Source organism: Sarcophilus harrisii, chromosome 1 (genome assembly GCF_902635505.1).
Source record: "Sarcophilus harrisii chromosome 1, mSarHar1.11, whole genome shotgun sequence".
Lineage (NCBI taxonomy): Eukaryota > Metazoa > Chordata > Mammalia > Dasyuromorphia > Dasyuridae > Sarcophilus > Sarcophilus harrisii.
The window spans coordinates 133,257,603-133,280,739 of NC_045426.1; the positions used below are offsets into that span (position 1 = coordinate 133,257,603).

Here is a 23,137-nt window from a genome sequence, read left to right on the forward strand (position 1 = left end):
CATCTGTATGAGTAAAAATAAATACTTTCCCTAAGTGTGATGCAGCCTCCCAATATTTTTCTAACTATTCTGTCCTTTACTGACTCATGTGGTTTCACTATTGACATCCAGCTTCCAACACTCCCAGTCAGAGTTCTCTAGAGGCGGACAGTATAAATCACATCATCATAATGAGATGAACAATAGAGTACCCTCCATCTAAGAACCTCATTGTGCTATTGTTTCTCTTATTTCTTTCCAAAGCGGCACTTAGGGAGATAAGAAGCTATCATTTGCCACTTATGGCGGAGGAAATGGAGGCAGAGAAGTGATGTAATTTAAAATATTCTCAAACATTTAATCAATAAACAGAATAGGAGTAAAACAACCAAGGTTATCAATCCCCCAGACATGTTTTGTATGTAATGATAACTCTTCCCATTTTGAAGGTCCCCAAAGATTACTAAAATGTTGGACAGACTCCAAATAAACCAAAACCATCATTAGTTGAAGGTCAAAGAAATTGTGATATGCATTCAATACCAGTAAAGGTTGAACAGACAGGGCAAGCTAATTTGAAGGTATGTCCCTAGATAGATGATGTCAGTCAGAGTGAGAGACATCTTCAAGAATTAAAGTTCACCTTATCTCTACTGATCAAAACCCCCACATTTCTCAAGTGGTTTGTATTAAAAGAAAACACTGATGGCAAATAGCAATGTTTGTATAGTTCAGCTAGCATTCCTAATAAAAGAAAAAAGGGAGGGCAGGGGGACCAGATGGGGAGCCAGTTTTGTAAGAGGCCAGTGGAAAAAATGGATTCTAAAATGGAATTAAAATAATATTTGAAAGACAAAGTAGAAATTAGGAGAAACATGTTTTATATATAGCTATGCCTCAGCCAAATAAAGAAGTGACTTCACATTTGATGAGAAGTACTTCAGAATTGTAACACAATTTTAAAGCTATATTGAAAAAATAATTACAATTAAATCAGGTCTTTTATGAGAATGAAGGTAGAGTGAAAGTTATTCAAGTTATTTTGCTACTTGATTAATTTCATGAGTTCGTATTAAATTCTCCATTACACAGAATTTAAATCAAATATCATTGCTCCCCCCATCACCTTGTAAAATATTCCTTGTACTAATCTTGACTTTATGTTATCTATTTCAATGCAAAGTTTGAAGCTTCTTTGAGGTAGATCACATAATATTTTCTTGGGGAACATTAGTCATTCACAGGACTGGTTTCATATTTGGAGAAACGAAAGTTTAAAGGTACAAGGTACGTTTCCAAGATATCATAGTTTATTGAACTGAAAAGTCCCTTCTACCTAACTCTCTTGAATTTTACAAATGAAGAAACTGAAGACCAGGAGGTTAATCGATTTGCTCATAACCACAGAGGTAGTAAGCCACAGAGTTTGTTCTTTAACTCTGGAGCCAGCAATTTTTCCACTTTGTCACACTATAAATCAATCAGTAATTATTTATGAAGGACCTGCCATGTACAAGGCACTATGCTAAATGACAAGACAATCATTCCCTTAAGGAGCTTACAATCTAATAGGAAAGACACACACACACACACACACACACACACCCCATTATTTTAGAGGATAAACAGGAAAACATTAGTAGAAAGAATTGGAATTAAGAAGAAAGGTTTCCTGTAACAAAGGTGGAACTTTATTTGGGACTTGAAGAAAGCCAGAAAGCTAGCTAGTACAGCAGAAGGAATGCCATTATCTAAAGTTTGGAAAACCCAAATTCAACTCAGATGATAGCTCTATCACTCAATTTCCTCATCTGTAAATTAAGCTAGAGAAGGAAATGGTAAATGACTCCAGTATCTTTGCCAAGAAAACTCTTTAAGGGGTCACACGACTGAATGACTAAACAATGAAGAAAGCCAGGGAAATCAATAATCAGGATGGATGAGAGAGGGTATTCTAGGGCATGTTCAGAGAGAATATTAACAATTTAGAGATAAATTATCTTTAGTTCCTAGAACAGCCAGGGGGATGACTGGACTGAAGTATGAGTGGATGAGTGAGTATTTGAGGAATATGTGGGAGGGAAGTTAATGTAAGAATCCTAGAAAGATCGAAACAGGGTTAGTTTATAGGGAGTTTTGAATGTAGTTAAACAGTTTCTTCTGGAGGCACTAGGATTCTCTTCCTAACTGCCAATTTTGCACTTCTAAAAAATAAGATAAATTACAAGCAGAAGTGTTTATGGCTGCATTTTTTAAAAAATGCAAATACTTTTAACATATAAAACATGCCCTATATACATTAGACTTAGTTTTTAATCAGTCTCACTTTATACTGCAAAATCCTAGAATTAATTAAATGTGTCATTTGAAATACTGTCACTGATATATTGCTTATTATGTAATTATTCTGTGTATGTGCACTAAATGATAAATGAAGTGCAATAACTTCTGGACTGGGTTTTTCTATGATTTATCCAATCATAAATAATGTCATTCAGATAATACGATAATCAATTCTGATGAATATGGTTCTCTTCAACAATGAGATGATTCAGACCAGTTCCAATGGTCTTGTGATGAACAGAGCCATCCACACAAAAAGAGAGAGGACTATGGGAACAGAGAGTGGTTCACAACATAGCATTTTCACTCTTTTTGCTGTTGTTTACTTGTATCTTATTTTCTTTCTCATTTTTTCTGGTTTGATGTGATTTTTCTTGTATAGCAAGATAACTGTATAAATATATATGCATATAATGGATTTAACATATACTTCTACCATGTTCAACAGATATTAGACTACTTGCTATCTAGGGGAGGAGGTGCGAGGAGAAGGGGGAAAATTGGAACACAAGGTTTTGCAAGGATTAATGTTAAAGAACTATCCATGCATATGTTTGAAAAATAAAAAGCTTTAATAAAAATCTATAACCTGGAAAAATATAAATAAATAAATAAACAAATAAATAAAATCATTCAAATTAGGTAGAGAAGAGACAAATCTTCACTTTGGACTTCACAGATAAATTCAAGCAACTCCAAAGAGACAGAGATGATATATATGAATACATACATATATACACACATAAGCTTACTTTAATACAAGAAAAGAGGCATGTGCTGTTTTTGAGATCAGGATATTTCTAATTATTGGGAAGTTTAAAAAGATTTTTGGGAAGAATTTTTATTCCAAGGAAAAGCACTACATGAATTCTCTGTATTATCTACATGCCCTCTGAAAGCCATTCTAATTCTGTAGTAAAAAAAATTGAAATGTAGAGTTGTTTTTGACTAGCTTCTAAAAAAAACTCTGGTTTATCCTGGGAACTCCCTTCAGTCTTGATTCTGTGAATTTAGGCGGGAATATAGAAGGAGAAATGATCAAGTAAAATGCTATTTCTGTCTTTAAAACAAAGGGGGAAAATCAGTGAAGTCTATTGGAAATTTTAGATATTAATCTAGAGACTAGAATGCCAAAAATAGAATATAGATTTCTAGAATCTATTTCCCTAATTCTTAAAATCAAATGTCCAAGCCCCCTGGAATTACTTCTTCCTGTTAGCCTCACCCCTTGGATGATTCCTTCTCCTAGACTCTTGACTTAAAACAGAATTTAATGTATTAATTAATCAACAAGAATTTATTAAACATTGACTACTTTTCAGGCACTTTTCTAGGGACTGGGGATAGTAGTGCAGAAAAGAGAACAATCTCTACCCACAGAAAGCCTAAATTCTAATAAGAAAGAGAAACAGAAAGACTGACACAAAGTACATATTTAAATACATACAGTATAAACATAACAAGAACAAATACAAATCAATGTACAGATCACAAATATCAAATATAAATAACTACAAACAGATAAATAACATGGACAAAATAGATAAGTACAAGATCATTTAGGTGGGCCCATGGGTACAAGCACTTGCAAGAATAAGGAAAGGCTTCAAGTACAAGATGATGCATGAGCTACATATTGAAGAAAGAGAATTTTTTAGTAGATAGAAATGACATTCAATTCAAAGGTATAGAGTTAGGATACAGAGTACTATGTAAAAGGGAGAGAGAGAAAAGCATTTTATCTGAATCTCAGAGATAGGGAGGGAAAATAATAAGACTAAAGAAATGGGACTAGTTCAGATTGTGAAAGTTTTAAAAACTAAACAGAGGAGTTACTATTTAAAACTAGAAGCAGTAGGGAGCTACTGGGGTTTATTGAGTAGGGGAGTAGAGGAAATATTATCACATCTATCACTTTAGCTTTAGAAATTCACTTTAGCATCTTTATCAAAGACCTTTAATCTTTAAGATTAAACTGAAATCCTGCTTTCTATGTGTCTTTACCTTTCTTTGTATGTTATTTTTCAGTCACATAAGACTCGTGATTCTATTTGGGGATTTTTTTACTAAGTGATTTGTCTTTTCTTTTTCCAGCTCATTTTATACATGAGGAACTGAGGCAAACAGGGTTAAGTGACTTGTCCAGAATCACACAGCTAGGAAGTGTCTAAGGCTGGGTTTGAATGTGTAGTGCTTGTCACATATTAAGCATTTACTAAATGATTGTTGATTCACTGACTGTAAGATGGTCTGCAGTAGAGAGGGTCTTGAGACAGGGAAACCTATTAGGAGGTTCCTGCAATAATCTAGGGTGAGATGATAAGGGCCTAAACTAGAGTAGTAGCCATATGAGTGGAGAGAAGGGGCCTTAGACCTAAGGAAGGCTTTTCCTTCTTGATCCTGAATAAAAGATCCTTTTTTTTCCTGGTTATGCAATGATTCACAGTAGTTCATTCTATGCATTTTCTTACTCTAGCCATGGAAACTCTCTCACCTTTCAACTATGTTCTTTTCTCCTGGGTGGTTTCTCTGAAATGATTTTGCCAGCCACCTAAAATGTCCAGTTCTTTTCCTGCTGATCATTTTGGCTTCTCCATTCTCTGACTTGACTTGTATCTGGGGTTCCTAGTTTTTGGAGGACTCAGTAACTATGGAGGGCTATTCTATACTACCATGGTACCCTCTTCTGAACCAATTTCCATGCTCTACTAAAGCTAGCCTGGGGTCATGTATCAAAATGAGCTCTTTACCCCAACTCCACCCTAGTATACCTTATATACTTATTGACTATCAGCTTATTGGTAGGAGAGGGATGAGAGACACACTTCCAAAAAATCAATCATGGACACATGATTCCTGCTCGATACATCTACCCACCTGTTAAGCCTACTAAATTATGGCTCAGTCCTATCACCTAGAAATGGTGGTTTTCGAGAATCCAATTTTTACAATAAGATATACACATCTGGCATGACAATAAATGAGAACAAATATTAAGAGTGAGATACCATGCTATAACCTGAAGAAATGCAGATACTAGAGACACAGACTCACAGATTCTGTAACACCTTTAACTTTTAGAAACAGATAAATTAACCTCTGGTTGCTATTTACACTATCCTAAATATTGATCTTAGTTCATCCTTATTTCAAAATATTATATCTCTAAGAAAGGCCTCTTATCTACACTTATGTGTAAAATATCCATAGTAGCTTTTTATAGCAGTAAAAAATAGTAGAAGCAAAGTAAGAACCCATAGCCTGAAGAATGACTGTACAAATTGTGGTTTGTGGATATATAAGAATATTATTGTGCCAATACAGACAATTCATTTTAGGAATAGGAACTCAAATAACCATGGGAAGACTTGTAGGAATCTCTCCTGGCTAGAAGAAAAATATTCAGAGTGACTACAATAATGTAAACAAAAGCAACATAAAATATATTTAAACTCATAAATTATACTGAATATTATTATTCTTTTAAAATCCATGATGAAAAACCTCTGTTCTCTCAATAAAAAGGTAGAGGCCTAACCACTAGGGTTCAGAGGGTAAAACATTATTAAACATCATCTGTTGCTTTTACTGAAATATTTTTCTTTTTTACAAGTGAGGATTCTTTGTGTAACAGAGTCAGTTAAAGAGAACGACAGGGAATGGCAGTGAGGAAATGGATTAAAAGAAAGATATTATTAACAATGAAAAAATAAAAACTGAACAACATTAAAGAATCCCAAGTTGTCTCCAATATAGTTCTAAGCCTTTATTTGAGGAGAAATTTTTTATAGGCTGAGAGGGACATACTTTCTTATTTCAACTTGGGATCTTTTAGATTGTTAACAAAGTAATGAAGCCCCATTTGGAGTGAGGGGGCTTCCAACCCAATCTCATAGTTTTTTGTCAATGTCTTAGCACATCAAATATCAAGAACACACTTCTGGCTTCTCAGATTAAAGATGGGGAAATGGAGATTTCTCTCCAGCCCTACAGGACATCAGTTGGGTTTCCTCTTTTTCAGTAGCTATCTATTTAAGACTAAACTCTTAACAGGATATTGGTATATTTCTAATTTTAAAAAAGTAGTATGGTCTTGCTCTGTGTCCTTGGCAGAAAAATGATGAAAATTTGAAATCAATGAATTTCCTATCCTTCCTATCACACCAGAAAAGTAAAGATAATAAAGTCACGATAAAAGAAAAACAAAAGCCATATTCCAAGATGGTGAAAAAAATGTTTCTCCAAACAACTCCCCAGGAAGTAGTTCAAGTTTTGCCTTAAATTGAGCTTAATTCTTGCTGTGTTGAATTTATAAATCAATATCTCTGCTAGAAAGGACTGTTAAAGCCTGATGGGTTTTAGTCCTTGCTTAATCTTTGTGAAAACAAAGAAAAATATGGAAAACAATTTTTCAAGTTAGAAAGAGAAGAGAAATAAAATATGATACTTTAAGATCATTATCAGTCCAGAACATATGTCTTTGATGGAAATGTTGAGAATCATAGAGTTCTTTAAACATAAAAGATATCTCAGATGTCACCTAATGTATCTCCCACCTAATACGTGAATTTTCTCCACGACTATTAAGATTTATGTATGCTGCAAGGAGCTGATTGGAGCTTTCAGAGATATATTTAAAATGATTACATGACAACTTCACTTTTCTGGTGGCAAGCTCAATATGTCTTTGGGGTCTAGACAAAGAGGAGTAATTGAGGAAATATGAAAAAGAGTAATGTCTAGTTGATTTGTGAATCATAAGAGAATAAGTCTATTGTGAGATTGCTTAAAGAATTGGATATAGGAACATAGATTGAAAACTAACATCAGAATGGTTCACTAGAAAGAGCAATGCATCTGGAATCAGAGGAAACAGGTTTAAACCAGATTGCACTCATCTCTGCTACTTACTACCAAGTCACTTAACCTTATTAAGTCCCAATTTCTTTATCTATAGAAGAAGGAGGTTTGGTTAAATGACCTCTGAGTCCCCTTTCACCTTCAAAGCTATGATCCTATGATCTGTAGAGCGAATGCTTTGAATGCTTGGAGAGTTCAATGAGAATACATCTGCTGAGTTATTTCTTGGCTAAAAAGTGATTCAGCCACTGTTTAGAGAATCAGTACATGTACTGTGGATACCTGGCTGGACATTCAACATTATTTCTGAGGCAGGCAAGTAGAAGGTAGAGTGGAGTCCTTGGTCCAGGAGCACCTGCCTGTACACACACACACACACACACACACACACACACACACGACAGTAAAAAAAAATCTGAAGGTCAGATTTTCCTCATGCAACATTTCTGAACTGAAAATTTCTCAAATCCTCCTAATTTTGTTTTAGAAAGAGATTGCCAAGGATGATAAGTTCCCTAGGACAAGATACATGACATTAGTACAACAAATAGCCTTTTGGAGATATAGCTAGACTCTACAAAAATGTTTCTTATGGAGAACAGCTTGCTGTCTCAGACAGTAGCTCATTACATTTTTGACATATCTGATTATTAGAAAGTTCTTTTTTAGAATGAACTAAGATCTATCTACCTGCCCTAGAACTGCCTTTAGGAATTACACAAAAGTTGAATTTACCTTCCACATACACAGTCTTTAAAATATTTGAAAGTGGCCACTATCATGCTCCTATCACTGCCAAATTAAGGCACACCAGGCTAAATAGCACCAATTCCCAATCAGTCATCACATGAACTAGTTTTCAGACCCTCCATAACCCTTGTGGCTCTCTTTTGGACAGAATCCAGAATGTTTATATTTGTATTATGTTGTGAACAAAATGGAATGCCACTTTCTATTATATGTGAGCTGACTTGCACAGGGTTCAGTGGGACTATCTATAGCCTTGATCTCACTTGATCTAATCCTATTAATATGATCTAAGACTATTTAAGTTTGGGGTTTAGGGGTTTTTTGTCACCTACATTATGCTGTTGGCACATAATGAAAAATTCAAGATCTTTGTCACTTTCAATGTTATTAAAGTAGTTTTTTTTTTAATCTAAGTGCAGGACTTTGCATTCATCCCAATTAAATCTCATCTAGTTAGTTTTAGTACATTCTTCCAACCTGTCAAGATCTTTTTGAAACATGATTCTGCAATCTAGTTTATTATCTATCCCTCCTAGCTTTATGTCATCTACAATATTGATAAGCATTCTTTCTATGTCTTAATCTAAGCCATTGGTTAAAAAATGTTGAATTGGAGAGGGACAAGGACAAAGGACTTTGAAATATACTGTAAGAGACTTCTTTTCTGATTAACACTGATATTAACACATTTGCCAATGCTCAATGAATATCATCATTATAGAAGATACTTAGATAGAATATTATCCAACTTATACTTCCCAATATCATCCATAACGATATGAAGAGAGATTTTCCAAGTGCTTTACATAAATGATATTTATGTATCCTCATAAATGAGGATACAATTCACTTGATACAACCTACTTTTCAAGGATTCTTGGTATCATTCGTGTTCTCTTTGAATCAGCACAGATTGTCACCCTCTTGTAGTCTTCATTTTCAAGAACTGGCAAAAAAAAATAGTTCACCATCCTCTGGCTAACTTGATGGGGAGGATCCCTAAAACATAGCTATGTTGGAGCTCAAAAGACAGGTATTCTGTCAAACACTGGACCCATAATCCAAAATTTTCTAGCTTGGTAGGAACAACTGAGTTGCACAATGAAAAACAGACATGGCACTTTAGTAAAGGAGTAGTTTTGCACCCTTTTTAAAAAGGAAATGGAATTTATTCTGAATGACGTTTTTAAGGGAATCCACTCTGGCTTCTAGGATACTTCCTTAAGTATTAACAAGCTATTTATTAAATGTCATTAAATAATCCTAAATAATTTGAATATTTTGCTTCCCTCAGACATCCACATTTTATTACTGTATAGTTTCCCTAATATCCATTTTCTCATTTTTTGACTATTGGGATGTTTGTCTCTCTCAGCCACCTAATACCTATTCTTGTCTTTCACTATCCTTCAAAAATTGCTCAAAGAAATTATATTTCCAAGTTTCTTTTACTATTATAATTAGTATCCCTGGGCACTAATAGAATGTAAAGCTTATTTTAAATGCCTGTGATTTTTCCACCTGTTGACATGTCTTGAATTTCAATTCCTTTGATATGTTCTATTTTATATTTTCAAGATTATTCTCTTTCATACGATAAGCAAAATAGAAATTGAGCCATTCTGATTTCTCTCATGTCTCTAACCATCATGACAATTGTTTCAAGGAAGAAGCCAATCAAGCCCTTTCCCTCTATCAGAATATGAAATTTTTGAAAACAGGAGCTGTCTTGCTTGCCTTCAGGGTTTTATACATAGTAAGTGTTCAATAAATACATTTTCATTCATTCATGAGTTAAATATGATTTTAAAATATCCCGTTTATTGAACTTAGCATTTTTGTAAACCTCAGTTCATTGTGTTTCAGTCTGTTAAACATAATTTTAAAAATTCATGAAACTCTTTTTTTGCTTGTTCATAGTTATGTGTCCCTTCCAATACAAAATATCAGTTCATTAAAGATTCTCCTGTACATTTACATTGGTTGCTTTAAGTGCCTCTTCCTTTCATTCCTTACAGAAAATACTGATCACTACATTGTCATAATTTAATTTACTTAAAGCCTCCTATCCCTCATGAACTATATTATCTGTCAGCAATTGAATGTGCTAATCTTTATTTTTAATTCAAAGTCATTAGAGAATTGGGTGCTACGGTTACTTTAATGCTGTATCATGCTTAAATAAAAATGGACCCAAAGTTTCAAGAAAAGACACTAAACTATTCTGGAAATAATAATCACTTTTTGATGATGAAGTCTGGCAAATGCCCCAACATTATCATTGCAGATATCATCAATTTTTTGAAAATAGGTAAATGAAAATTTTGTAGGATATGGTTGAATTTCTATTAATGCTCTAAGTGGCAGAAAACTGATTGTTAAATAAATATCTGAAGTACACTTATTATTATTAATTTTCATTTTTATCTTTAAAAGAAAGGTATGTGTAATGAACGTCTAAAAATGTGATTTTCTGAGTTTTCAGTTTGATGTAGTGGGAAGCAAATTGAATTTTTAAGTCAGAAGGTTTGGGTTCAATTATGAGTTTTATTATTTACAACATATAACCTTCAAAAAGTCCTAACATTTGGGTTAAATGATTTCTAAGGTCCTTTTGAGACCTATTACTCTGACTCTATCAATTACTAGTCATGTGCCTTTCAGCAGGATGCTTAACCTCAGCCTTACTTTCCTTAACTGTAAATGTCTGATGATAGTTCAGAGACAGACTGCTTGGGTGACCTGCTTTATAGAGTTATTGTAAAGACCAACCAACAAAATGTATATAAAGGTGCTTTATAGCCATTGCTATTATAGATAATTGCAAATTATCTATGGAGATGGATGAGTCATATACCAGAGAAGAAGAGTTTTGAAGAATTCAAATATGATGCAAAGAAATCAGGTATTTTCACAGAATGGGGCATCTGGAGGAAGAAAATCAGGACAATGAAAGACCTCAAGTTTATATCATGTGATCATTTGGTAAAGGGACTGGGGATGTTTAAACTGATGAATAGAAGACTTAGAGGAAATATGGTAGTTACCTTCAAATATTTGAAGGGCAGTCATCTAGAAGAAGAATGAAAGTTATACTGCTTACCTCAGAGGATAGTAACTGAAAAAAACCAAATTTGAATCTGATGTAAGGAAAATTTTTCTATCAATTAGAATTCTCCAAAAGTAGAATGGGTAGATCTGGCACATAATACCATTGGATGTCTCTCAACAAAGTCTGAAAGGACCATTAATTGTTAAGGAACTTATTTTTCAGGCATGGTTTAGATTAAATGGCTATGGTAGTCTTTTTCAGCTCCAAGATTCTGTAATCCCTCCCTCAAATGAATACACATTTAATTTCTCAACCTCCTCTCAAATGAAAAATGAAAACTTTATGATAAATATGTTTAGACAAACAAAAAAAATCCTTGTATTGGTGATATACATCAGGGAGATTTCGTTATTGTGAAAAATGGTTTCTAACTTCTTCCAAGCTTCTTAAGAAAAGAGACTGCTTTTGCTTTTCTTTGTATTCACCTTACTTAGTACAATAACTGACACTGAACTATTTAATAAATGCTTGTTGACTTGATTTCAAATATGAAGACACCTTTGAAACTAGTAAATTTGATGGACCCATGCATTATTTTTCTGTTATTAATATTTGTTGATTTAAAAATACATGGCCATATAATTATTGTGAATACAATAACACTTTTAAATTAATTTGTATTTTAATCTCCCAATACTGTGTATACTTGAAAAAATAGATAATATGTAAATAGATCTTTATTCAGTCTATAAGAAGCATATTTGCTTATTTACTTTATACTTTATCTCATGTTCCACAAATGAAGATGAGAATGACAATACTTCTTGCCCATGTGGATTCCTGTATCTTTTGCCATAGCTTTGGAGTCTCCCAAGAGATGGCTACTCACTGATTAGGAACCACTGGTATAGTGGGAAAAGACCCTGGACTGGGATACATAAAGTTGGTTTCTATTTGGATGAAAGCAAATCATTCCACTTTTTTGGTGCCATGTTCCTCAGGTAGACATGGGCATTGGAAATGATGTCTACCATTCCTTCATGTTTTGATATGCATTACTTTGCAAGGTTACTTTACACATAGTGTTCTTGCCCAATAGTTTGCTGGATTTATTTTTAAATGCCACCTGATAAAGCTACTGACACTTTGCATGCAAGGCTCTTTTCTCAAGTTTATAATCTCTCTGAGAAAAAGCATTTTCTAAAAGTCAGGTGAAACTTTCTCTGCACAAATTCTTCTTTTAAATAAGATATTAAGCTAGTTGTCCACAGACCCTTCCAGATTCAGATCCATGATCTTTTGATCTCATGTTTTTTCTTTGGAGTTCCATTGCCGTCTCTTATGTTTACTAATGACTGAGTCTAGGGAGTTCACAACAATCCTACAAAACCTTTGAAACTTACTTCAATTTTTTAATACTGAATTCATTGTTCTGGCTCTCTCCTGACCTGGGGAGCACTACTATAGGCTTGGAATAGGCAAACATCTAGCTGGCCCACCTTGAGGGAAGTGGGCAAGATTGAAGTTGCACTGCAGCAGTTCTACTCCTCCTTTACCAGGTGGAAAATGGCATGTGTGGGCCAAAACAGGATGAAGGCAGCAGTTACAATCAGGGCTCATGTCAGGTACACAGGCTTTGTCTTTACACAACCCTTGGGATATGAACATATGGCCTCAGAGAGAAGAGAGTACAAACAATAACCATGACCTCTCAGGAACTACTTTCCTCCTCCCTGTGCACAATGGAAGAAGAAAAATGTCATTTATATCACTGACAAAAAATAAACACACATGAAATTTTCTATTAGCTTATGTGAAGCATTCTATATAACATTAGCTGGCATTTAAAATATAGTGTTACAAGACCTGACAATGCCTCAGTATTGGTAATGGAATTTTCTAATATAATAATTGCACAGCAAACCAATCAATGCCCCATCTGTTTCCATACTTCGTCTTTTGCAGAAGTCAATACTGGTTAAATATCAAGAATTTTTAACTGTCTCTTCTTCCTTCTTCATTTCTTTCCTCTACCACATTGTTCTTAATACTGTGTGTTATATTATAAGAACCATCATGATGAATGAAAGACTGATCTCAGGGTCAGGATCTAACCCTAACCCTAAATCCTACCTCTGGCACATACTGGGCATATGACCTTGAGCAAATAAATTACATTCCCTAGGAAACTCTTGAGGACTAAAAAATTTCAGAGAAAATAAACTTCATTGCTAAAGGGTTCTCATCACTGAGATTTCCAACATCAAGAGAAGAGAAATCTGAATCTTTTCTTAAAGTTCATCTCATCTAATCCTCCACTTAATCTATGAGTAAACAGGCTCAGAGAGATTAAGCTCAATATATCTGAAAGGCAGTTGGTAGTGTGTGACTGGATCTCAGGAGAGACTAGAGCCAGAGAGATACTGCTATGGGAATGTGTATTCTGACTCTGGTTAAGATAGGTGAACATATACAATTATAGTCACTCAATTTGTTCAGAATCTCAAAGTACTTTGATATTTCATTTATTGACATCCTCAGAAAATAAGATATCTGCTTAAACTTTTTAGAGAGTTTTGAAATTTTTTTTTAATTTTTATTTTAGATGGAAATTTTCATGTATCATCTTCTTCCCTGGCTTATTAGAGTAGACCAAATAGAATCTAACTTTTCCTTAATAAGTGAGTCATAATCATTATACTGTGTTGGTTTGACATCATAGAATTGAAAGGAAAAAAAAAACCAGGAATGGGAATCAAAGGACCTTGTTCTAATTCTGACATTGAGACCTTGAGAAAGTCATCAGCATAAGGGAATTAGACCAGATGAATGCCAGAGCCAAAATCTTATGATTCTATATAATGTCTTCAAAGGTTATTGAGATATATTGTGATATTAGCCTGTACACTAGATGATTCAAAGTTTTTTATTTATGTTGTCTGTTGTTGTTCTATTTCAGCCAGTCAATGGGCATTTTGTTGCTCAAGGAATACAGGGCATGTAGGTGGTATGGGGTGTAGAATGCTAATCCTGGAGTCAAAAATACCCGAGTTCAGACACCTACTAGCTATGTGAATATAGGCAAGCTTCAATCTCTGTTTTCCCGTATGTAAAATCAAGAGATTAATTACACCTACCTCCCAGGATTGTTGGGAAGATTAAATGAAACACTTTATAAAATTTGTTACAAAAATAATTTTTTAAAGCCCAGTGCTATTAAGTTGCTATCACTTGGCTTTTGTTATTGTATTACTTTTAATTTCTTCCTTTCTTTTTCATTCCTTTCCTCTGTCCTTTTCTTTCTTCCATTTTTTCTTCCTTCCCTATAGCAGCATTGGGATATGTATGGGTTGATGGAGTACCCACACTAATAAGAGTATGACATTAAAGTACTGAAATATAATTACAAGTAATCATGATAGCATTTATAGCTTAAATGTTTCTGGCCTTAATATATTATAGAAATATAATCTAGGAGCCATGTTAGTTAAGTACATTATAATACTATTATGGAGGTACATGATACCTATTTTCCTATATCTGAACAAGAAATTTGACTTCCTCTGTTTATCCCCAAAAGGCAAATGTAGAACTAAGAGATAGAAATTATAGGAAGGCAGACTTTAGTCCTAGATAAAGAATTTCCCAGGAATTAATTAGGGTTGTTTGAAAAGGGAATGAACTACCACTGGAAGTAGTAACTTTCGCATCATAAGCCATAGTATTCAAGAAAATGAATTACTACCCTTTCAGAATTATTTTGAAGGAATTCATAGAGTAGGATCAAAGGGTCCTTCCAACTCTGAATCTCTAATCCTCATTTGTTGTGGCCTTAGAAATCCAATCATCAAACTTGTTTTCAATTCTATCCAAATGATTTAATAGACATGTGATCTCACTAACATCAGTATTTCTTCCAATGGTATAAATCACCACTTATCTATATCTTCATATCCTGAGTAATTCTTGTTCCTGTTATTTAATAGAACATTTGCAATAGATGCATAAAATGTACTAGACAATATCCTCTAGGATTTATATACATTCCATGCCACCCAGGGGAGCACTCAGACTGTGAATCCCACCTATCAGGTATTTCCTCATTAATAATATGCTACATCTGACTTGGGCGCACCACAAAATATCCAATATATAGCTATGGGCTAGCCCACAACATTCAAGTTTGGCCTTAAACAGATTAAAATGTAATTGAGAAATATTTAACAAAACAAAAATTCAAATAAAATAAAAGCTAGATATTATATTTTAGGAGCAAATATGGAGCCTATGGGGATCATTATATATAGATCAGTGGCCCCCATTTATATTTGGGTTTGACACCACTGTTCCATATCACGGTCCTGTGGACCATCTGTATCTAATTCTTCTAATGATAATGATGTTCAAAGAATTACAAACATGCAGCATTGCTGGGATAATATGTGTCAGTTAAATGTACCAGGAAGCAACCTGGAATCATTAAAAGCATTGTAAAGTTTCCCAAATGCAATTTGGTTCATTATTTTATTCAGCCCTGAACTGAATTCATTGTTCTTCACTAGTGCCTAAGAGGTATACACTGATGGGCTAACAGTGAATTGGCCTTCCAACTACCTATCATAATCTGGACAAAAGGTGTTTTGCTTTGTGTTTGAAATAGTAAATGGATTTTAAATGAAGTCCTGAAGGGTTCAACATGCAAAGTGTGTGTGGTGTGGTTTGTGGCATTGTTACTGGCTGATTGGTGGCCTTTTCTGTTATGTCTTACTTATTTCTGGATTACTACCTCTCTAGATAAAATACTGGTAAGTGACCTGTTAAAAAGATTATGACTTTGGTATATCTAGTAGTTACTTTCTATTCCTATGAAAACAGGCTTAGAACCAATGAGTCTAAACTCACAAATTCAAATGCAATTTACAAATAAGTTTATTTGCAGCAAAAATTAATTTTATGTAAGGCTTAGCTTTTGTTTATTTTTTTTAAAGAATCTCAGTACTACTATTGCTATTTGATCTATTCACCTCCATACCCAGTCAAGAGAACCATTCAGAAAGAAATCGACTGGGCAAGGAAGGCAAAATTGTTGTGGCTTTTTAAAAGCGCTAGTGAATCAAGACTAATTGAACCAGGGGTGATGATTTTAAAAGTATCATTGCTATCACTGAGCTCCAAGGCACATGCAGCTGTGGCATGCAAGGGAAGGAAATGAGGCGGAAAGGTTCAACATTTATCCAAAGTGTTTACTGGTTACTGTGACTTAAGATTCATTTTGGCAGAAATGAAATCTCTTTTGTATTTGATTGTTCAAAATGGGTGATGAACTGAAAAGGACTACTTTATCAGAAATGCTTTCAAACTAGGTTCATTAAACTAAGAAGCACTGAGCTTAATTAAAGGCTGCAGTTCCAGACAACATTAGAAGTTTGGAGAGGAACATCAACTGAAGCATCTCTTCAGTTCATCAAGGGGCAAGTTGGATGATCTCTGTTTGCTAAGAGTGAGAAAAATACAATGAATATCAAAATGTAGTAAACCAAGAAATATATTCTTAATAGACCATTTTTTCTTTTATAATTAATATGAGGGAGTGGACAGAAGTAGCGAAGATTATCCTGAAAGATTTTATTGTTCATTGCCCAAGAAGACCAACAAATACCACTAATACTTTCTAGATACTCAGCTTAGTGTAGTAGATAGCATGTTGAACTTGAAATCAGGAAAACTTAGGTTCACATCATTCCTGATAAATGAATGAATGAACCTTTATTAAGTGCTTATGTGTCCAGCACAGTGTTAAGATCTAGAAATGATAGAAGAATGGCACAACCACTTACGAGGTAAGTGACTATAGGCAAGTCACTTAGCCTCTCTGAGTCTTGATTTCTTCATTTGTAGAGATAATAATACCTGTAAAACCTACTTCAAAGATTGTTGTGAGCATCAAATGAGGTAATATATAAATAACAAATTGAAATTTTCAAAGTGCAACATTTGATTATTTTAAAAATCAAAAATGGAAATTAGTGAGGAAATTATGATGGAATATATTATTGTGCTGAAATAAATAAAAGAAATGAGGAATTTTCACAAATAGAAAGACATATAAAATGAAGTCAGCAAAACTTGGAGACCAGTAACAAAAAGACAACAGATGTAAATAAAAAGGACACTGAAGCCAATAGAGAAATAAGTCTATAGGTATACACTGTGGTATTCACTATCAGATTTAGTCACTATTGGTTATTTGTGATGATTGCTTTAGTTTTTGTTTGTTTTTGTTTTTCTGTTGTTTTTTTTTTTACAGAGGAGGATTCATTAAGTGAAGATAATTGACAATATTTGGAGTGAATGGGATGTAAGAAATACAAGACATCAATAAAACATTATTTGATAAATAAATCAGCATACATTTTTAAATTATAAAAAATTTTAAGTAGCTTCTTCCATTATGTCACAATAATCTGTTATTGTTGTTGACTTGGCAAAGTAATAGTTTGATGCTGCATTAACAGTGTTTCTCTAGAATAAAATGTTTTCAGGGATCATGGAGAAGCACTTTGGTATTTTCCAAAGAAAAGAAAGGAAAAACAAGTGTTATCTTAGTTTTGTGATGGAGGAATTTAGCTTTAAAAAAAAAAGTACCACCTCAGTAAAAGAAAAAAGCAAAAGTATTTCTCAATTGCCTTAAGTTTTGAGAGCTTTTCTAAAGCCAATTTTTTTTTTCTGTTAAGGGTCAGTTCACTGAAAAAAAAATGAAAAAAAAAATTCCCAAAGTTACATCAGGTATGTAGCTGGGACCAAACAAGAACCACGTTTATATCCTTTTTAGATTTGGCCTATAACCAAGGGGAACTGCATTTAGAAAACCCTTGGATTTATTGCCTCTTTTGAATACTTTACATAAGAAGAAACAAGTGATTCATCCTTTAACAATGTTAGAGGTTATCAGTTCCACATTAGAATAGGATGGTTTTCCAAAGTGGTTTTATGATGTTAAGCCTTTATCGGCTTCTTATACTTTTATCTTTTCCTGCTTCTTTTTTGCTTTGTTTAAATAAATCTGCATTTGTACTTTTTCCTGCTTTTCCAATTTGTAGCAATCCAGATTCTAGGATATCATTAAACAAATATTTATTAATCAAAATTTAATTTTCTGTCCCAGAAAAAAAGAAATGATAAATTGAACGGAAAAGTCCAGAAAATGGGAGAGATTTTTCATTGCAGTCTAGCATTTAAAAAAAAAGAGAGAGATAAAATAACTAATACCAATGACTAACTTGATTTCTCAACCCCATCAATACCAAGTCTTGGGGCCCTTTAAATGCAAAATAGCAAATGAAAGCATTTCTGAAAGCATTAAAAGATACAATCACTTGGGAAATATTTAGGTTACTACTGATACTGAATGATAAATATTACACACCTGCCAATTGTTATGTTCTATACCAAAAGGTTTTATCCAGGTCAGCTGCTCTGTTAGTTCTCTTAATTAACCCGCTTTTCACTTTTTAATCACCTAACCTAAGGAAACCCAAAGCATTAAGGATGTTCCAGAAGAAATACCTCCTATAACTGAAACACTTATTTGGTAGTAGAGGAGAAGCTTTAAATGGTGGAGATAATTACTTAATTCAAGTTGGAACAACTGGCCAAGTAAACATGTAGCAGCCAGGAAGCTATTAGCATGATTTTGAGGCAATTATTCCATTAGTGTTTAATAGTCTCCAATTACACATCTCAGAATAAAAGACTTCACCTTTTTTCCTCCAAAAGAAGAAAAGAAGTTTATAGGGGAAGTCTTCAGATAGGTCTCTTTCCTCCTTTTGAATTAACAAAGTCTGGAATGATTATGTCTTCCTGATCCTGACTGATTTTAATGGACTTTATTTGTATCTTTTCTTTTTACATCACCTAAATTATCCCCACATTCATACTCTATAAAGATGTCCCTCAATACATTTTAAAGAGGAAGAAAAGAAAATCAACAAAAGAAGTCTGTTATCAAAAAAATGACATTATTAATGTGATATTCCACATACTTGGGATATCATCCCCCATTAAATTATTCTGTAAAAGAACATGTTGAAGGTTCCGCATTATTCATGATCTATGTCCAGAACCTCATAAAACCCAATGCTTGGTACTTCTCTATAAAGTAATGTTATGTATAATAGTTATATGTTTGAATTATTAATCTCCAAGAAGGCAGGAAATATGATGTAATAAACTTGTATCACTTCCTTCTCCTAGCATAGTATGCTTTACAAATAGATAATTAGAATCATTGAATTAATTGATGAATGAAGAAAATCAGACTCTGGTTCAGTGGTCAGAACTCAGGAATTTTATCCTGCAAAAAGATGTCAGAGACTGAGTAACAAGAGAGACCCCTTCCAATAAGCATAATAATAGGGGTGTTTCTAAAACGAGCAGAGGGATAGAGATCTCTACTTGTAGAACTCAAATTGGGGATCAAAAATTGTAGGTAGGTAGTGTAAAGTTTGATATCAGATTTATAGTTTGGAAACCCTGGAGAAACAATGGCAAAGCTGGAGCATAAGATGGAGAAGGAAGTTCTCTCACTCCATTCCCAGTCCCAATCCTAGACTAAATCTCTGGTAACTTTTGTTTTCAAACATATCTTCAATATCTTTCTGTATCACATCCATGTTAATTATACCATGGTGAAAGCAAAGAACTATATGGAGAAGAAATATGACATCTTCTCTAAAGACAATAAAAGACCTCTTTCTTTGGGTTGTCATGTAATGTAAAACATTCCAAGACATGTTATAATGAAAGAACTTAAAGACAAAGCTCAAATTTTGGCTACATCATCTAGTAGCCATGTGACACTTAGGTAAAGAAAACAAGTATTTATTAAGAACCTACTGTGTGCCAAACACTGTGCTAAGTACAAATGGGGCTAATAATAACTGCCTCATTGAACAACTTTTCTGAGCCTCAATTTTCTCACTGATAATAAGAGAACATGGGACTAAATGATCAATAAGGTCTCTTCAAATAGAAATCCTATGGAACATAATGATATGTAAATGGACTTCCAAAAAAGTCACAGTATTTATGTTTTTAATGACAACATAGAAAATTACATTGTTATAAAATTTTATTGTCTGCACCTTGAAAGAAAATCCTACAATGAATCTGATGAAGTCTAAAACTATGTAGGTACTGTGACTTAGCTACATGACTTTAATCAGGACACTCAAACTCTCTCTTGCTCAGTTTCTTTCCTGTTGTGCCAAATGATTTTAATCTCTGTTCTCATGGGATTATAACATTCAGATAAAACAGAAGATTAGAGAAACAGGGAGAGCAGGACTAGGATTCCCAGCAAACCCAATCATATACTTTGTACATAGTTTTCTTTGAGGGAGAAATTTTCAGTCCATCCAACGTATCACTTGGAATGGGAAAAATTGGTTTTGGAAGATGTTCCTTTCACAATGGGATCCTTAGAACTCAAGAAAACTGCATCTTTAGTGTCAGAAGATAAACATTTACAAATCTTAGGACCCCAGAATAATAAAAAATGCAAGAGGACTGAATACCCATTCACTGTTATTGCCTGTAGTCGTGGCAAAAGAGATGGCAAATTCCCAGACGCTAAACAAACCCAGTTACTGAGCAAATCCAGCCAGCCTTTAGTCGAGCCTTTGGAGAATTTCAGTACCTGATCCCATGGTCTGAGACAGAATTGGGGTGGGAAAAGGGGGAGAGATGGGGAGTGGGAGGAAGGAGAGAGGGCACACAGTTGATTTAAGCCAAAAAACCTGGATCTGAAAAGGTAAGAAGTCACTGAGGGCCCCAACAAGCTAAACAAGTCTTTTACAGAGGTCCTGAAATGGACAGCGGCATCTGCTACTCTCTAGGCACATTCCTCCCCGCTGGGAAGTAATAACCAAATTTGTACTCAATTTGGTTCATGTTGTGAATTCAGCAAAAGACCTCTTGTTTCCTGTACCCCTGGACCAGAAGGTATGGAATTCTTCTGTTACAAAAGCCTTTTACCTACATTCCTAAATAAATCTGAACTATCCTGTAACCTTCCAGGTCCGACAGTTTCTACCTTTCAGAGAGATTCATCTAGCAAAATTCTTTTTTTTTTTTCTATTTTCCTTTCCCTTACCCTTTCTCTGGCTTCTAAAACTTGTTCCTTATTAACCCCCTACTGGATTTCAACCCTAAAGCCAAATGCTCTCCCTCCGCAAACCTCCCTGGGATTGGTTTTTTGGCCAAGATCTTTTAATATCATTGCCGTGCACTTCTCCCAAACGCGGAACTACACCTGACAGCCCACAAGCCAAGTAAGCCCATCCTGCTCTGACCTCCCGCTTTTTTTCTACGAACATCTGGAAAAGTCTCCTTTGCCTACTCTGTTCCAACAGCCCATCTCTTCCAGAAGCAACCTTTTCTGGTGCTACTAACTTTCCTTGACTCTTTGAAAGGTGCTTTGTCCCTTTAAGGAAGACCCGAGAAGAATATAAATGACCTGGGAGGGTCTGACCGAGAAATCCACCCCAAGCCGCTCAATTCTGCGGAAGGAGTCTGAGGTCCTCCATCTGAAAGCCGAGCCCCCTGGAGGCGCAGTGAGGTTGGTCATACAAGACGACCCCCACCTCCAACTCTCGAAAGCTCCTTCCGCCTGGCCCCCAATGTCGGAGGAAAAAATAGTTCTGGGAAACAAGGGGGCTGTAAAGCTCCAAGCACCCTCTAGGACCCTCTCTACCCTGGCACACAGCATAATCCAAAAGCTACTGGAAACCCCAGTCACCTTGACACCAACCGAGGCGCTCTGGTCCCCAGAGATTTGCAAAACGGCCAGAAGCTAGGGGCTCCTGAGCATGTGTTCTCCGAACCCTGAGAAAATAGCTTCTTTGTAGCCAGTGACAAGTTACCATTCAATAGCAGATAAAGCAGAGCAGGGTGGCAGGGCAGAAAGGAGAGAACAAACCCACCCCAAGCCCTCCGCTGGGAGCCGGCCAGGGCAGCCACTTCAATCGTACCTGGGATCGCTAAATTGGTGAGAGGGATGCTGTGGATGCTTTCTGGCAAAGTTGCCATCCAGTCGGCGAATTTTAGCTCGTTCTTCCCTTGAGACGAAGCCATCCTGCTCCCGGTGTGCCTCCCGCTCCTGTCTCCTTTACTCCTCTGCCTGGCAGGCTCGCTGCCTATAATCCAATGTTTGCTCCAGCCCTGCTAGAGTTTACACTCCGCTCTGCACCACACCCACAGGATGGCGCAGACACATGCTAATTTTAATAATTATTCAAAACACCCCATGCTCCCTCCTTGCCGCCGACAGACTCGACTAGGGCTTTTGTTCTTTATATCCCTACTCTGTTCTGCTTTCTTGGCTTGTACACCCTCCTTCTCCCCCTCCCCTTAATTCTTCCTCACAATTTCTTCCTTGCCTCTCAATTTCTCAGTTAGTCTTGGCTTTCAGATATAGAGATTTCAAAACTTGGTACGCGCCAGTTATTTTGTCACCTTTGCTTTTCACTCCTTGCCATTCATTTGCTTTCTGATATGACTCCATGGACCACTTTGTTGAGAAACTATGGGACTAATTTTCCCCAAATTGTGGTCGACTTTTAGGATGTGTTCACCCTTCACGGTAATAAACCTCTCGCTTTGGGTTTCTGCTTTTTCCATTCTTATCCTTCTCTGACTCTAGTAGGCATTCTCTATTATTGCTCCTAATCTTTGGTGCAAGTGACTTTTTTTTAACCAATCTAATTGCTGCAAACAACAATTAGCCATTGATAGAAAGGGAGTTCGTGCAACTAGGACTAAGACTTTGCTATGTGAAGTCAATCATTCGAAGAAAAATCACTTTCTCCCCATTCCCCTTTTTCTCCCCCAAAGCAGGAAACTGTTATTTCTATAGGGAGTGTTGCCCGCATAGGTATACGGCTGTCATTTTTGTTGCATTAAGGACGAGCCTCATGCCTGATTCTAGAAGGAGCTGCCACATCTCAGTGACGTGTGCTGCAATAATTGTCAGTGGCGTTCAGTGGAATCTATTTGGCACCATTCAGAATGATCCATGTGATTGTCTGAATTTTCATTCCTTGGCAGACTGGAGATGTGACTCTCACAAGAGAAATGGCTCATAAAGCCTCCAAA

General features: G+C 35.2%; 1 protein-coding gene across 1 annotated transcript in view; it reads right to left on the bottom strand.

Moving 5' to 3' along the window:
- The window catches only part of PLCXD3 (phosphatidylinositol specific phospholipase C X domain containing 3), a 199,503-nt gene extending 177,135 nt beyond the window's left edge, over window positions 1-22,368 (bottom strand). Inside the window, exon 1 of the mRNA XM_031964551.1 lies at window positions 22,015-22,368. Coding sequence (XP_031820411.1) covers window positions 22,015-22,117 — 103 coding nt within the window. The 5' untranslated portion in view covers window positions 22,118-22,368. The remainder of the gene's footprint in view (window positions 1-22,014) is intronic.
- Between the last annotated feature and the right edge of the window lie 769 nt (window positions 22,369-23,137).